At 40.0% G+C, this 17,794-nt stretch overlaps 1 protein-coding gene across 1 annotated transcript; it reads right to left on the reverse strand.

The window, feature by feature from the left end:
* Positions 1-3,165: 3,165 nt before the first annotated feature.
* Positions 3,166-9,605, reverse strand: LOC109260590 (KRAB domain-containing protein 5-like). The gene is made up of 3 exons (XM_019438917.2): positions 9,513-9,605; positions 3,900-4,023; positions 3,166-3,417 (listed from the first exon to the last, which is right to left on the reverse strand). Exons 1-3 carry the CDS (start codon positions 9,525-9,527, stop codon positions 3,308-3,310), a joined length of 249 nt encoding a protein of 82 aa, XP_019294462.2. The 5' UTR covers positions 9,528-9,605; the 3' UTR covers positions 3,166-3,307.
* Between the last annotated feature and the right edge of the window lie 8,189 nt (positions 9,606-17,794).

The following is a 17,794-nucleotide window of genomic DNA, read 5'->3' on the forward strand; positions in this document are numbered from 1 at the left end:
TCTAAGTGCTATATTCATAACGGTTTTCATTTAGAGCATTCCATGGTTGATATTAATGAATATACTTTACAATTTTACTGTCCATGAAGACATGCCAATAATTCAAAATGTTCCTTTTCATGGGTACACAGTCACAGTTTAGTATTATATCTACAGAGGCATCTACGTGGCTCAGTAGGTTCAGCGTCTGATTTCAACTCAGGCCATGAATTCATCATCCGTGAGTTGGAGCCCTGTGTTGGGCTCTGTGCTGACAGCTCAGAGCCTGGAGCCTGCTTCAGATTCTGTGTCTCCCTCTCTCTCTGCCCCTCCCATACTCACACTCTGTCTCTCCCTCTCAAAACTAAATAAAAAAAGATTAAAATTTTATAAAAAGCAAACAGTTTATAATTATAGCCACAAAAGGGCTCATGGGTGGTGGATTAGTTGGTTAAGAGTCTGACAGTTGATTTCAGCTCAGGTCATGATCTCACATTTCAGGAATTTGAGTCCTGCATGGGGCTCTGCGGTGACAGCGCACAGCATGCTTAGGATTCCCTCTCTCTCTCTCTCTCTGTCTCTCTCTCTCTCCTTCTCTCTGTTCCTCCCCTCCTTGTGCTCCCTCTCTCAAAACAAAAAAATAAAGTTATACTAGGTTTCCTTTAAATAATTCACCTTATGTAGAATTTTTTGGGTTATATTTTGTCTTATTTTGGTTTTGCAATTCCATAATAATGTGTTTCCTTTTGTATAGGACTTTACACAGCATTCTTTTTCAACTTCAGCTTGAAGTGTGGTTTTGTTTTTACCTGTGTATTTTGTTACAGGGTGACAATTTTCGACTCATTACATTTTCAGACAATGTCAGTGTAACTCAAAAATGAATCAGCTGTGTGCCCTTTGCCAATAAAATGATCTAAGCATTCATGTGTAGAAATATTACCCATGATACTTTGTGAATCGTCCTGTGCTTTTCTTTCCTGGATTAGTCGTCAGTGAATGTTGTCTCATATCTATGTGAGTTGTCATAATAATAGAATTAATTTCATTATCTATTTATTGGTGGATGTATTTTGTACATATTTTCATTGCAGTTTCTTTAGAGATTACTTAAAACATCTTAAAGGTGTAACAAAACATTATATTCAGCACAGAACTTAACAGAGGGGTTGAACTCACAAACTGTGAGACCATGAAATCAAGAGACAAAATCAATAGCCATACTCTTGACCAACTGAGCACCCTGACATCCTATGTACCCCTAATATTAAACTGTGACTGTGTACCCATGAAAAAAGGAACATTATCAATTATTGGCATGTCTTCATGGATGGTAAAATTGTAAACTATATTCATTAAAATCAACCATGAAACCTCTAAGGAAAACTTGTACAAATTAAGCAGCTAAAAGACATTAAATAGTGTATTATGTTACTATATCCCTCCAATGACACAGAATTTAAGGGTATAATCCATTCTTTAGAATCAAGCATACAAAAATCTTTCCTTTCTTTTAAGTTTTTTCAAGTGTATTGAAAGAGAGAAAGAGAGAAAGGGAGAGAGAGACAGAGACAGAGACAAAGAGAGAAAGTAGGAGGGGCAGAGAGAGAGGGAGAGAATCCCAAGCAGGCTCCATGCTGTCAGGACAGAGCTTGATACAGGGATAGAACTCACAAAGCATGAGATCATGAGCTGAAGTGAAATGAAGGGTCAAATGCTCAACCCCCTGAGCCACCTAGGTGCCTCAAAACCTTTCATTTCTTCCGTGATCAGACGAGATCGGGTGCGTTCAGGGTGGTATGGCCGTAGACTAAAACCTTTTATTTCTAAATAAACAAACACCATCAATGTTGTAAACAGGCCAACAAGCACTTTACAAAAAAAAAATCTTTGAGATCAAATTCAGATACATTCTGAGGGAAGTAGAAACACTAATGATTCAGTTTTCCTGATGTAAAATTACATTTATAATTAAAACATTTTTCTCTAAATATAGGAATTTTACTGATAATCTACCTCATTTCTTATAAAGTACATACCCATGTCATATCAGAACTTTTGATCTAGGGATACCTGAGTGGCTCAGTCGGTTGGGCATAAGACTTCAGCTCAGGTCATGATGTGAATTGTGGGTTTAAGCCCCATGTCAGGCACTGTGCTGACAGCTCAGAGCCTGGAGGATGCTTCAGATTCTCCCTCTTTCTGCCCTCTACCGCTCATGATCACTTTCTCTCTTTCTCAAATATAAAGTTATTTTTTTTAATTTTGATCTAATAAATCATAAAGTAATCTCATATATTAACTAGTAAGAAAGTGAAAATATATATGACAAAGTCACAGGAACTTCATATTATACAAGGCAAAATTATACAATGACTAAACTATTAAGAAATAATCTAACAATTGAGACTTTATTATAGGCTGTGAGTTTTAAATTCTAAATGTTCTATCTCCCCTATGGCATTAATTTGTGTAGGAATTCTAGGAAAATAATAGGTGCTTTAAATTATTTCACCATTGAGGAACAAAACATATAGAGCGGAAATCTCTTAGTTTAGTTAATACAAAAAAAAAAATGAACTACTCTTACTTTTTACGTTTATTTTTATTTATTTTGAGAGAGATAAACACCAAGTAGAGGAGAGGCAAAGAGAGAGAGGGAGATGGAATTCCAAGCTTGCTCTGTGCTGTCATCACAGAGGCCTGTGCGGGCCTCAAACTCCCTAACTGTGAGATCACGACTTCAGCTGAAATCATATGCTTCACCAACTGATCCAACCATGCGCCCTCAAAACTGAACTTTTGAAATGAAATAAAGGGTTACGTGTTCTCATTTTAGGGAGGTGCTTTATTATTTGATGAAACTAGTGCGTCTCAATTTTGTACGATTAAGATTAATGCCTCCATAAATTTGGAAAGCATAAACCAGATAACATGTGGTATCCCAGTGTTCCTGGGATTTCTGTGCCAACCACCAATATGCCCACCACCACCCTGACACACGTCTCACACAAGGCAAATACTCAAAAATGAATTAACATAGACTTCCTCAGAAATGCAGAGATTTCCCCAAACACTCAAAACAATGGAGAACGAGTCAGATTATGGAGGACCTCACTGTGGACGTGAAGGACCTACAGTGGAACTGAAGGAGAATCCTTAGAGAATGTAAGAGCATGATGTGTTGGAAAGCAGAAGTCCACTGTGAGAGGAAGATACATAAAACTAGGTTTTTTCAAACTAATTTCTACTCAAGGAGGGCTGCTCAAACCACATTTTCATGTCTATGTTCCTCCTGGACAATGGCACCTCACCTCTGTCATTGGATTCATTCCCACCTACCTGGGTGTGTAGCTACTGTCTCCTCTCTCTTGATATCCCAGAGCTCCCTCTTTTGTTCCAAAAAGATGACCAGATCTGGCTTTGACACAACAAGACCTGTTTGTTAGAAAAAAGGAATAGGAGTATTGTTGGAGATTTTACTTTTCAACTGGACTCAGTGGAGAAGAGAGGACATTGTACAATTCTGGAAAATGATTTCCCAAATGCTGTTGCCCAATAGCCCCTTTAGAACACCCAGGATGGTTTCCAAGGTTTACATCTTGATCTCCACTTCCAAGTATTACCACTACCATAACGAGTAGAAATTGGTATTGAAGATGGAAATACCATTTTATGGCACTCAATGTTTAGAATTGCCATTAATCTAAGAAATGATGAGGTTAGTCTAAGGAAGGGAAAACTAACTTGAAAGAAAACATCATGAAGGTATTTTTTTACATCTAAAAACTCCTACTTCTTTCCCTTATATAGGGATCTGAATCCCAGTCATACAAAGGGGAAGCTTCCAAGAGACAGTCTTCAAAGAAAGGAACAAAACCTGAGTGTGGTTTGGGAAATCTGGAGGGAGTTATCCTCACCCAAGAGGAGGTGTCCATAGGTCTCTAACATCACATCCCAGTATAGTTCCTGCTGACTGTGGTTCAGGCATCCCCACTCCTCCTGAGAGAATTCTACAGCCACATCCCTGAAGGTCAGCAGTCCCTGCAATAAATACCAGTTACCAAGCGGACACAGAAGGAGGTCATCAGGATCCCTAAGATGCAAGGGGGAGTTCATGGCACCAGCTGGAAACCACCTTCAGTGCTTACCTGCAGGTGCTCACTGACCTTAGTCCCTCAGTTTACTTAACCTCTTCTTTCCACCTTACCTTTTACTTCAGGCAAAACACCCCATGGGCATACTGTCATGTGGTGGAAACAGAAAGCATCCAACAAAAGGTAATGACTGCCCTGAGGAAGAGTTTGGATTGGCTCAGTTTGAGATTAACCCCTGACTCACACCTAAGCACATGGATAATAGAGTAAACCACAGCAGTGAGTACAGTTACCTTCACCTCATGTATACATATACATATATACGTATACATATATGTACAGTTACCTTCACCTCATTTATACATATACGTACATATATGTATACATATACGTATATGTACGTATATGTATATGTACCAACAAAGGTAATGACTGCCTTGAGGAAGAGCTTCCATTGTCTCAATTTGACCTTAACCCCCGACTCACATCTATGCATATGAGCATTAGAGTAAGCATGAAGTGAGAACAGTTACCTTTATCTCATTATATATATAAGTTTATTTCCTGAGAGAGAGAGCACAAGTATGGGTGGGGCAGAGAGAAGAAATCCCATCAGGCTCCATGCTCAGCATGGAGCTTGACTTGGGGCTTGATCTTAAGACTATGAGATCATGACTAGAGCCTAAATCAAAAGTCAGAAGCTCAAGGGACTGGGACACCCAGGAGCTCCCTTTTACCTCATTATAATGCTAAAATCTCCACCCAAGGAGGAGCACAAACCTCATTTACTATGTAACACACTGAATGTATAGAGATGTTTTCTTAAGGCTCATGTACAACCTTATCCCCAGGCTCATTTTCTAAATATCCACCCTAACCCTAAATAAAAGGAAACCATTCTGGGGCGCCTAGGTGGCTTGGTTGGTTAAGCATCTGACTCTTGTTTTCAGCTCAGGTCATGATCTCACGGTTTTTGAGTTTGAGTCCCACATTAGGCTCTGTGTTGACAGAGCAGACAGTGCAAAGCCTGCCTGAGATTCTCTCTCTCCAACTCTCTCTGGCCCTCCCCTGCTCTCTCTGTCTCTCAATATAAATAAACTTATTTTTTTTTAAAGGAAATGATTCCCCGTTCCTCTGTGAGTCCCTGCTTTTGGCATTATTCCCTGTGATCTCCTTATTTCCTGTAAATCAATTTTCCTTTGTCTGACATACCCACTTGGTATAGTTTTTTTGTGATTCACCAAGGACTGTATTCCTGTTTGTTCAGTTATATTAGGAGAACTGGTTCCTGCTTAGATGAGTTTCTTGCTTTCTGCAGTAAGATAATTTGTAACACAGTATTATGCTCTAATATATTCTTGAATTTGAGGTATGAACCGTTATAAATATTGTGTTTATTCAAGAGAATTTGTAAAATAAAGGCATCAACACAGGCATACACATTTTGGAATCCTGTATTTCCATCATACAGTACATGTGGTGTCTATTTCTTAATGGGAAGTATCAGTGAGTTACAAATATACTTAGTATATCCTAATCTGAATAGAACTCACAACAGTGCCTTGGAGATCTTGTTAAAATGCAGATTCTGTTCAGGAGTTCTGAGATGGGGTAGGTTTTTGCATTTCTAACAAGACATTAGTCTATGGGACAAGGGATACAAATACTTCAATAATGAAGAAGTAGAACTCAAATTCGAAAACTCTTTGAGGACTTGAAGCTGAACAGGTTTTATACCAATTACAAGTTCTTCTAGAATAGCAAGAAAGGCAACAAGGCTTTCCAAGCATTTCCTGGTCAGTAGAGAGCATCTAACAGTTTCTCATAAATTCATGGAAAATAAATAATACTAATCTAAGAGAGGAAACACATTATCCTTTTTAGTGAATATTCTGTCAAGCATCCAGCACTTGGTATGGATCAGATTTTAACCCAGGTTAACTGACCTAGAGTTGATCTAAAAGGACACACAGATCAATATACACAAGGGACCCTAAATCAATGTTCACAGCAGGTGTTAAAACCTGAGATGACTGATGGAAAGAAGAAGGTATGCACACAAAATTGATCCACGTTTATACATTCCATGCACACATCCATACGTTTTGAAAGGAGTTATATAACATTAAACTTGATAGACTAGAAAATTATCAGGATGACTAAAAACCAATTTCAATGAGCAGTGACCGGGTGGCTTAGTCAGTTAAGTGTCCAACTCTTGATTTCAGCTCAGGTCATGATCTCAAGGTTCGTGAGTTCATGCCCCACCTGAGGCTCTATGCTGACAGTGTGGAGCCTGCTTGGGATTGTCTCTCTCCCCTCTTTCTCTGCCCCCCCTTGTCTCTCCCAAAATAAATTAAAAAAACAACCAACCAAAAAACATTTTGATGGCATGAAACTCCTCAATCTAGTTGTAGGTGATAATGCTTAGGTCTTTGACTCACACTACGAACACAAACAGAATGATATGAATATAACAGTTTTTTTTTTTTTTCTGACTCTACTATGATGAAGGATACAAACAGAAACATGTTCACCTTCACCACAGAAGTCTGACCTAGGGACTGCATAGTTTGGATGAGCATCAAATAAAGACTCGGTAGTGCATTCAATTTTTCTTTTTCCATGTTTATTTATATTGTGAGAGAGAGCATGGTGTAAAAGGGGGAGGGGCAGATAGAGGAAGAGAATCAAAGCAGACTCCAGGCTGTGACTTAGCCACACAGGTGCCTCTGGATGCTGCATTTTTAAAAGTGTCTCCTGAATGTTGGTATGTCTCACCAATAGTTATTATTGAACTAAATGATAGCCACCAGAGAAATCTTGCAGTTTTGCAAGTATCAATTTAAAGAAATATTTGCGATTGAACACCCTTTGCAACTACCCTCCCCCATGAACATATAAGCTTCATGCAGCCAAAGTACATTTCTTTCTGCCCACGGGTCCTGTGCCTGTACTATTTTGGTAAATTCCCTGTCTTGTACCATACAGTACCTCAAGAACAGTATCTTGACCATAGTGCTCAGTGATCCCGTAACATAGTATTTCATGGAAACCTTTTTTTTTTTTTTTTTAGATTTTTAATTTATTTATTCTTTACTGAGAGACAGAAGGCATAAGTAAGGAAGGGTGGAAAGAGAGACGGAGAGAGACAGAGAATCCAAGGAGGCGTGGAGATGGAGAGGGAGAGGGAGAGGGAGAAGGGGAGAGAGAGAGTTAGTTAGTTGTGGGACGCGAACTCATGCACTGTGAGATTGGTGACCTGAGTTGAGTCAGATACTTAACCAACTGAGCCACCAGGCACCTCGAAAGCCATTTTTTAATTTAATGTTTATTCATTTTGATAAAGAAAGAGTGAATTCAAGGGAGGGACAGAGACAGAGAGAGAATCCCAGGAGAGCTCCCACTGTCAGCATGTAGCCTAACATGGGGCTCTACCTCACGAACACTGAGATCATGATCTGCACCAAAATCAAGAGTGGAGACTTCATCGACTGAGCCACCCAGACACCCCTCATTGAAAGCTTTTGTTTCAATCATCAATTGTGCTCTATGGTATTTCAGGATTTTAAGACACTCAAACATATTAATTATGTCATTCTTCTCTTTCTGAAAACACAAACAAGTAAATAGAAAAGTAGGTCTATGTCATGACTATGAAGTGAAATAAAAACCTACAGGATAAAGGTCTGATTGATTTAGAATCTTTGCTCCCATAAGTCATTACATCTACTACACAAGGTGAGGGCCTTCATTGCCCAGTGGAAACTGATGTGAGGTGGGCCAGGAGTAAATAAATGCTCAAGAAACTATTCTTGAGACCTTTTTGGTGAACGAGGCTGATCTTATTAAAGCACAGGGACGGGGCATGTGGGAAGAATGAGCTGCAGTGTGATTGTGAGGAGACATTCATTATATACTTTAAGTTGGTGGGGGGGTTGGAATAAAGATTCTGAAGGGATTTCATAGGTTAAAGAGGACTCACAGGATCCTGGAAGTCTGGCTATTGTCAAGGGAAGCTTGCTTTTCCCCTCTAGAAAAGCATTAACATTAAAACAGTTGTAAATTCCTTGAGGAATATCTTCCTCTTCCAATCTTAAGTATTTCTCAGTGGGTTGTAAGTTGTAAGACAATTTAATTTTACCTACATTTCTTTTGCCTTTGTTTTCCTCACAGAAACTGCAAGGTAGGGGTGCCTGGGTACTTAGTCAGTTAAGCGTTTGACTCTTCAGCTCAGGTCAAGGACTCATGGTTTTGTGAGTTTGAGCCCTGAGTCATGCTCTGCACAGACCCTGTGGAGCCTGCTTGGGATTCATGCTTTCTCTGCAACTCCACTGCTCCTGCTCTGTGTCTCTCAAAATACATAAACTTAAAAAAAGAAAGAAACTACAGAGAAAGAGAAACCAGGAGAAAGAAGGTACCAGTTTAAATGCGACGGTGTCTGGAAATCGCTTGGGAACTCTACCTAAAATCATTACAACTGATAAGAAGGAAAATATGAACTTTACTGGGGGGAAATCTGGCAGAGAGCCAAGGCCAAGGAATACAAGGTAACATCAGCTGCAAGTACACCATTCATATCAGTGCCTAAGGCACACCTCAGGACACACGATCACCAGTGTATTCTTGTGACCCCCAAACAGTAAATCAGAATATAAACAACTTTAAGAATACAGTGCATTTATACAGCCTTCAGTCACATATAGTTTCCATGTCCTGTAATGTCTAGACTATTTTAAAGTATATTTTCCACATCCTAATGAGCAGGAATATTCCAGGTTATTCTGTGCCTCATATCCCTCTGGTGTATCTGTGCATTTTCATAAACCTTCTCTACCCAGAGCAGAGAAACCACCCAGATCAGACCTAAATGGGAAGTGTTTTCCTTAAGTGCTATCCCAGAGCAAGCAAAAGGACACTTGGATTCAACATTTTCGCCTCTGGATCTGTCACAAAGGGAATATTTTCAATACTTGCAGGAATTTAATTCAAAGTGAAAACTGTTGATGCCCTACTGGAAGCCAGGTTGAAGAGAAGGGAGCAAAGTCTCTGGGATATAGGGGAGGAGTGTTCTAAAGACATAACCTAGAATATCATTTCTGAGAAGGTTAAAACTTAGGTGAAAACATAAAGCAGAACCATCAGAACTAAAAAAAAAAAAAAAAAAAAAATCATTGCCTTTTTTTCTTTTTTTTAATTTCTCTTAGAGAGGATGCATATAAATGGAGGACAGGGAAACAGGGACAGAGAGGAAATCTTAAGTAGGCTCCAAACTCAGAAGGAAGCCTGATGCAAGGCTGAGATCATGACCTGAGCCCAAATCAAGAGTCTGATGCTCTCAAATGGCTGAAACACCCAGGTTCCCTGCAATTTCTACATGCATGGAATTCAGGAGAAAAAGATCACAGGTCCTCCGGCCTGGGACACAAGGCTTACTTGAGAACTGGCCATTTCTTCTTTCACCTCCTCTTCATGATTTCTTTCTCAGAAGACCTTTGTGGAGAAATTCCAGCTGAAGTAGGAGAAAATGTCTGTAAACACACCAACACAGCCTCTCCACCTGTAACCTGATCTCCTGCAAGCAGGGCTTTGAAATGCAAAAACGGCCCAAATTCCCAGTCCTTTGTGTCAAGAGCTATTCAGAAACTGTCATCTCCCACTTGGGCACCAATCTCTGAGTTTCCCTCCCCTGTTTTCAGGGTGCCTCCCCTCCCACAGGAGCCCACAAATTCTGCTACAGCATAGGAACAGTGTGCTACATGGACCTGACCCTCCCCAACTCCTGTACAGGAGACCCTGTTACCTCCCTTTGAGGAAAAGCCTAAACTCAACTCTCATAAATTAATGGGAAACCTTCCTGCTTACTCAGGCCTAACTTACAATTTTGATAGGGAAAGATAGGATTCAGTAAGCAGAAAGGGAAGGATTAGGACCTGAGATCCCTGGGTGGGGAAAACACTTTTTGGAACAATGCTGGGAGTGTCTGACCGCAGCAAAACCCCTCAGGTGTAAGGTTCCTCTTAAGGATGTAACAGTTACCACCGGCTTCCCCTCAGGTTCCCATCAGTAATTTGAGAAATAATTTTGTATATCTTTTGTAATATGCTGTCTTCTCTTGTAAACATAATGCTTGAGTTGAAATCCTAGATTCCCCAGCAAGACTCATGTTTTTTGCTTTGTTTGTTTTTGTTGTTGTTGTTGTTGTTGTTGTTTTTTGTAAATAGGTCTTGCTGTCTCTGGATCTGGTCAAGATTTTTGGAAAAGGAAAGAGCCCTGGCATGTGAAGAGAAAGGAGACAGTACCCACACACACAGGTAAGTGGGAATGAATGCACCAGATGACAGAGGTACGGGCCAAAGATCAAAGGAGAAAACTTGACCTTAAACTGTGGTTTTGAAAGCTCTGCTTCAGTGGACTGATTCTGGAAACCTAGGTTTACTTCTGTGGTGTGTTTATTTCTCTGGTGAACAGAGGTGGTCACAGAGGGACCTATCCTGTCTCCCTCTTGTCATGTTCCTACATCCTCTAAAGAATTCCCTTCTGTGCCAATGTCTTCCATGGCATTCACAGTGAAACCCAAATGCCTCTCCATGGCCAGTGAGGGTCTGTGTGATCTGAAGGCTATTCCGTTGCTTTTGGGTGGCAGGTGAAAATCTCTACACATAGGCAGTTTCTAAGTGGAGGCCCCAATGTGATTTATTCCTCTCCCACTTTTGGGTACCCTTGTCTGTTGCAGACATGCACAAATACTGGTACATCAGGAATGTCTGGGTAAATTGAATCTCCCATGTCAAATAGTATATAGAGCAGCTTTCCCCATAGAGGTTTCCCTATTGACCAGACCCTGTCCCCCATCCTCAGAAATCTACCTGGGAGCTTGGTGCTTGGGTGGCTCAGTCAGTCAAGCGTCCAACTTCGGCTCAGGTCATGACCTCATGGTTTGTGGGTTCGAGCCTTGCTTTGGACTCTCTGCTGACAGCTCAGAGCCTGCAGCCTGCTTCAGGTTCTGTCTCCCTCTCTCTCTCTGCCCCTCCCTGGCTCACTTGCTTGCTCTATCTCTCTCTTAAATAAACATTAAAAAAAAAAAGTACCTGGGAGCCTCAGTGTTCACATTGGCCTCACAATGGAATACGTTGGGCCACTTCATTAATATCTAATTGACGCTAGGCCCCATCAAGAACTAAGTGCCAAAATCTTTGGGGTTGGGACGCTGGAGATGGTAGTGCAAAAAACTACACAGGGTATCCCAACGGGAAGGCAAAGCTGAGAACTTTTCTAAACGTTGCTTGTCAAAATTTCATGTATATACCAATCACTTCAGGTTACCATTAAAAAAGATTCCAGGGCCCCACACTCAGATATCATGACTCCCTAGGACTAGACGAAGGTCATTAGTTTGTACTTTTAACAGCCATTGAGGTTGGTAACCCAAGACTACATTTCCAGTAGCACTAAGCTAGAGAAAGCAGAAGAGCACACCCGAGCCCCTTACACCCAACCATCTTATCTCAACATAAACACTGCTGTTGCCAGTGTGAAGATTAACAGCTTCTGGAAAGATGGCCTTTTCTGCTCATCCCCTGCAAGTTGGAAAGGGACTAGATAAGGCAGGGATGTCTGAGCAAGGCTGTTTGGGGTACATAATAGGTACTCATTCTCGAATGTCTACTGAGCATCTTTTCCATGGTCTAGGTATAGGAGGATGCAGTCTGTCCAAGATACTGTGCAGGGAATTAGACATATATTACGTGGGTTAATCTTTCTAAAACCTTGGGAATTGGGTACTGCACATTCCTTTGTTCCAGGTGGGTTTTGGATGCTCGGTGAGCCTTCCTGGGTTTAGAGATGGCTTCTCTTCTTTTGCATCATCAGTAATCTTGAAACAATGTTGGATTTAATGGCACAAATATAGAGAAAAGATTGGGAAACAGAAAAGAAGGGTGGATTAGAGGGATATTTAATAGGCCAGTAATTTTCCTTACCTATTTGGTTAGTTTTATTAAAGAATTCTTTTAATGTTTATTTATTTTTGAGAGAGAAAGAGACAGAGAGAGAGAGAGAGACTGAGAGTGGGGGAGGAGGGGCAGGGGCAGTGAGAGGAGACACAAAATCTGCAGCAGGCTCCAGGTTCTGTCAGCAGAGCCCAAAGTGGGTCTCCAACCCACCAAATGTGAAATCAAGACCTAAGCAGAAGTCAGCGGCTTAACCATGTGAGCTGAGCCTCCCAGGCGCCCCCAGGTGCCCAGTGTTTGGTTAATTCTAAATGTGGACTTTCAAAGGATGTCCCAGGAATGGAAGAGGGGATGCTTTGGGTTACCTTGGAAGCACTGTTTTAACCAGATAGGTGAAAAGGATTCACCAAGTTGTAAGTGCTTGACTCTCCTCTATCTGAGTCTGAGCCTCAAGAAATTTTGAGCATCAACTTAGGCCACCCAGTAGGTGGAGCTGCCGGAAACTCTGTCCTCTGAGCTGTTCTTTGAAAGGAGGATCAGGGACTGACTGTGGAGGCATGGAGGGCAATATCAGGGCCCAACAGGTCATCTTTGACAGAATCTGAAGGGAAAGTTCTCTGTTGGGCTTTGCAAGCTGCATTTAGGCAGAGGGTCTCTTCCCAGTGCAAATTCAGGGGTAGCTGAGCTCTGTGCCCAGTGTTAGGCCCAAAGTATGGATCAGGAATGGGGCTGGGGGTGGTGTGTCAGAAGGGCCACTGGAGGTGGGATTGATGGGTCTGGTTGAGCCAAGATGCAAGGCTGGTGCTGGGGAGCCCTGGGCAGGTGAAAGGAGAAGCCGGTGACTACAGGTTTAGTCCCAAGAGGGGAGGTCTGTGCTACAAGTCCCCTGTGCGCATGTGCCGCACTTGGTGGCAACCTGTCTGCGCAGGCGCGGTGGGGAGCCATTACCAAGAGTGAAGTCTGGGCAAGTGCGGGCAGAGTTTTATTGAGGTCTAAGGTGCACATGCAAGAGTGAGCAGCGAGGGGCAGGGAAAGAGGTCACACTGACTCTTAGGTCCACAATGCAAGTGGGCAAAATGGAAGGTGATACTGTGTGGTGGTAAATGATGAACTGATGTACATTCACATTTTCAAGGGTTAATTTGACCGTTTAATTGATCTATTCAGATGACTGAGCATGTCCACTTGTAGGAGGTAGTGATAAGGGTTTTACAGAGTAGGTGGAAGCAAAGGAAGGAGAGTGTTTTATTGCATACACCTTAAGCATTTCCTTGATTTTTGGAAAGCCTAGTTGACTGTAATTGCTTGTTCTTAAGTTAATTTTTGTCCTCTCCAGTGCAGTGACTGCGAATTACGTCAAGGTTTCCCTACAGAGGCTTTGGTGGCATTAGAACCACCGCAGGCTATGGCTTCCCTATTTCACTTAACTGTGGAAACATGGTTGGTAGGATATTATGTGGTGTTCGTTTTAAATCCATTAGCAAGGGACATTTAGAAATAGTCCATTCAGTATAAGAGTGCAGTCATGATGATGCAACAATCTCCATAACCACCCAGTTAAGTCACATGTTTTCACCTCAAAGATCACATTTCATGATGTGTGTGATAGGAAGAGACAGACACATTCAACTATGTAAGCGTATAAACAAGAAACTGTTGGAACAAGGACGTTTTGTTTATAATTACCGTGGTATTTGATGCGTTTTGGTTTTTGTGAAATCAATTTTTACTGGTGTGAAAATACCACCCTCATGTAGCATTAAGAAAAGCAATTTGAGAATAAGTTTGATGTGACAATATTTATAGAAACATTGAACCAAGCACAAGATACTTTAGTGCCTGTGTGTTGCTCAATTTCAAGGGCAATTTCACATACACTCTGAATTTGCCTAAGAGGGAATATCCACCTCTACTTGAAAAATAGTTATCTCCGAAGGTCTAGCTATTTTTGATTGACAGGAATTAATGTTACTTTTTATTTAAATATTTTATAAGCGTATACTTTATAATTTTCCTATTATAATTCATGATATGCCTAAGGTAGTTGTTTTCTATCACTACCATAACCAGTCATCATGATTTTATGAGCGAATGTTAACACAATTGTGTTGTTGTTAAGTGTGAATTTCAGTGGACATGGCTTTGCTTTCTGTTCAGGGTCTTGTGAGGTTAAAAATCAAGGTTTCATGAGGAAAATATCTTCTGGGTCACCACATTCATTCCCTTATCTTTATGTATGCACAACCACTAGTCTGCTTATTTACGTTTTTTTTTTCTACTTTTATTCAGAGAGAAGTTGTACACCTTAGTCTAATATAATGTGTCACTTAAGGATTTGATACATGTATATATTGCAAAGTATTTACAATAAACCTAGTTAACATCCATCACCTCACAGTTAGAAATTTCTTGGGTGTGATAAGAAATCCAAGAAAGCTACTCCGTTTAGCATCTTTCAAATAGGCAATACAGTATTGTGAATTAAAGCTAGCATATACCTTATATACATACCACATTATCTACTTTTCTGACAGGGGCCACAAATGTTTTTCAAGTCTTGGCTTTTAGGAGTGTTGTGCTTTTTTTGAGTTTTCACACACTTGAGATTTTTATTTTGTTTTGTACTTCTAATTGGCTTTTGGTTTTATGGCATTGTGTTTGAAAGAGATACTTCCTGATTTTTTCTTTTAAGTTTGTTCCTTTGGAGATAAAGAGCACCAGAGTGAGCATATGAGGAGGGGAGGGATGGAAGGAGGGAGTGAGAGAGAATCCCAAGCAGGCTCCACCCTGTGATTGTGGAGTCTGATGGGGGGCTTAAACCCAAGAACTGTGAGATTGTGACCTGACCAAAGTCAAGAGTTGGACACTTTTGAGCCACCCAGGCACCCTGCTTCATAGGATTTCAATCTTAAATTTATTATGATTTTGTGACCCAACATGTAACATATATTAGACAATGTTCCATATGTACATGAGAAGAATGTGTTTCCTGCAAATGTTGGATGGAATGTTGTAATACACCTACTTAATGGCATTGAAGTCTGATATTAATTGATTTTCTGTCTGGATACTCTACTTATTATGGGAACGTGCACAATTGAAGTCCCCTGCTAATATATCTTGTCTTTTTCTCTATTCTTGTCTGTTAATAGTTGCTTTATATTTAGGTGCTTTTGTGTGGGATGGACAAATATTTACCGAAGTTCTATCTTTGTGTTGAATTGATTCTTTTATTTTCTATTAGTTCTTTTAAAAAAAATTATGTTTATTTATTTTTGAGAGCAAGAGAGACAGAGCTTGAATGGGGGAGGGGTTGAGAGAGAGGGAGACACAGAATCTGCAGCAGGCTTCAGGCTGTGATCTGTCAGCACAGAACCCAATGTAGGGCTTGAACTCAGACCGCGAGATCATGACCTGAGCCGAAGTCAGCAGCTTACCTCACTAAGCCACCAGGCACCCCTCTATTTATTCTTTTTTTAGGGAAAGCTGGTTATATTTCTTTAAAAAAACTATAAAAGATATATATATATACATATATATGTATATATATATATATATATTTAACAAACAAAACAAGATTTTAAAAATAAATAACTCTAATGTACCAAAAGTTGGCCACATCAACACAATAATCGGATGCACAAAAAGATTATTAAGTAGCTCAAGGAGTAAAAAGCAATAAACACAATTAAATGTCTTGTCAATGCAGACACTACATGGATATACAAATCTATCGCTTTAAGGTAACACGGACAAAATCTAAATGCATGCATTAGCTACCTTTCTCCAACATGAAAGGATTCATGTTTTCTATTTGGTGAATACATATATAATGTATAAAACCTTTAGTAACAGGTACGGAGGTCTACAAAGTGTGAGCCAAGTAGAATGTAAGGTTTTCATCTATCATTTCAGAAAGAACCCAACATGAAATAAATCCACCAGCACAAGTATTGCAAAGGTGATCCATAAAAAGTGATGATTGGCAATTTCATACAAAGAAGAGTCCTCAGAATTGAATATTAGGAATTTTACAGAGAGGTATTCTGGTAACCTGCCTGAAAGGACCAATAACTTATTTGGGGGCTTAAAACATGAGATAACAATGTAAAGTAAATGACATGTGAGATGAAAAAAATGCAGTGTTCTTACAGCAAGAGGTTAGCAAATGGAATACTGTGGGAAAGATTTATTAGCCTCTACAAGTTGGTTTTCAGAAACCATTGGTCACTTGTTACAGTACAGTACCCACATTTTCATTGCAACAGTTGTTTTTCCACACTCATCAAAACCTGGAAGCAATAGGTGTTTCTCAAAGTGTCATTCAGAGTTCTTTTTTTCCCCCCAACCCTCAAATCACAGGAATAGGTCTTTGAATATCAACTAGCCATTTAGGAGACTCCTAAGATACAGATGTTCATAAACATTACACAAGCTACAATTCAGATACCTGCACAAACACCACCAACATTAATGGAAAAATGTGTTGGTTTTTAAATTGTTAAACACTACATGAGTTACACGAACACTCTTGGTGTCCTTCCCAAAAAATGGGTGAACACCTTATTGTCATTCTGCCAAACACCACATAACTAAAAACGCTGCATGAGGTGACCCCTCTATTTTGTAAGGACATGCACTGTGACTTCTTACAGTCTTGGGCTTAAAGTCTGTTTTGTCTGATGTAAGCATGGCTACTCCACATTCTTTTGTTTTCCACTGGCATTGAAGATCTTTTCCACACCTGCGCTTTCAGCCTGAGTGTGTTCCTACAGCTGAAGTGAGTCTCTTGAAGGCAGTACATATCCTTTGTTTGTGTACTTCTTTCCCTTCAGCCAATGTATCTTTTGGTTGGAGAATTTAGTCCCTTTATATTTAAAGTAAGTATTGACACAGGTATGGATGGAGTTACTCTTGTCATTGTTTCCCATGTTTTTAGCTCTTGTAGAATTACTTGCCCCTTTCTTATCCATTTGGTCTTTTTCTTTGTGATTTGTTGATTTTCTAAAGTGGTGTACTTTGATTCCTTTCGATTTGGGTTTTGTGTATCTACTACAGGTTTTGCTTTGTGGTTACCAAGAGGCTTTAAGGAGACATCTTTTTAAAATCTATTTTGTTAACACCTTAATCTTGCATACCAGAACACTTTGAGACCTAAGGTAATTCTTAAACAATGTCAGTGTACAATCCTATGCCATGTCAGGGAAGAGTTAGTTACTCTCTTTCTGATATCTGTGAAGGTTTCTTCCTTTCAACCACATCAACTGGTATTCTCTACTTTTAACTATATCTGTTAAGAAGTTGTCTCAGTATGTGCCTGGACTGCACAAAACCAATAAGTAAAACATTTTATTTGTAACATTCAGAAACATTTTTAGTTTTAATAAATGTTCAAGAATGATGTTCTGAAAACCCATTTCATAATAACTTACATCAGTGTTAGAAACATAAATGACACCTCCATTTAAGTTTGTTCATAGATTCTACATCATATTGTCCTTCATCTTCCATGGAAGATCAGGTATGCAGGAGTCCCACCTAAGAGGGAAGGGCATCTGATATCTTTGATGCAGGAAGAATCAGCCACATACTTTCAACACCCACTGGGAATCAGTGAATTGTCTGAAGTGATTTGAGGGCACAAATAATTATTACTTGCTAGTCAACATCTTAAAGAGGGCCAAGGTAAAACAAAACCATATTGAAATTACTTATTCCTATGCAAAACACCACCCCCTTCTCTATTTTCCGGCATACCCGCATATT

This window comes from Panthera pardus, unplaced genomic scaffold (genome assembly GCF_024362965.1).
Source record: "Panthera pardus isolate Hobbes unplaced genomic scaffold, ASM2436296v1 HiC_scaffold_18, whole genome shotgun sequence".
Taxonomy (NCBI): domain Eukaryota; kingdom Metazoa; phylum Chordata; class Mammalia; order Carnivora; family Felidae; genus Panthera; species Panthera pardus.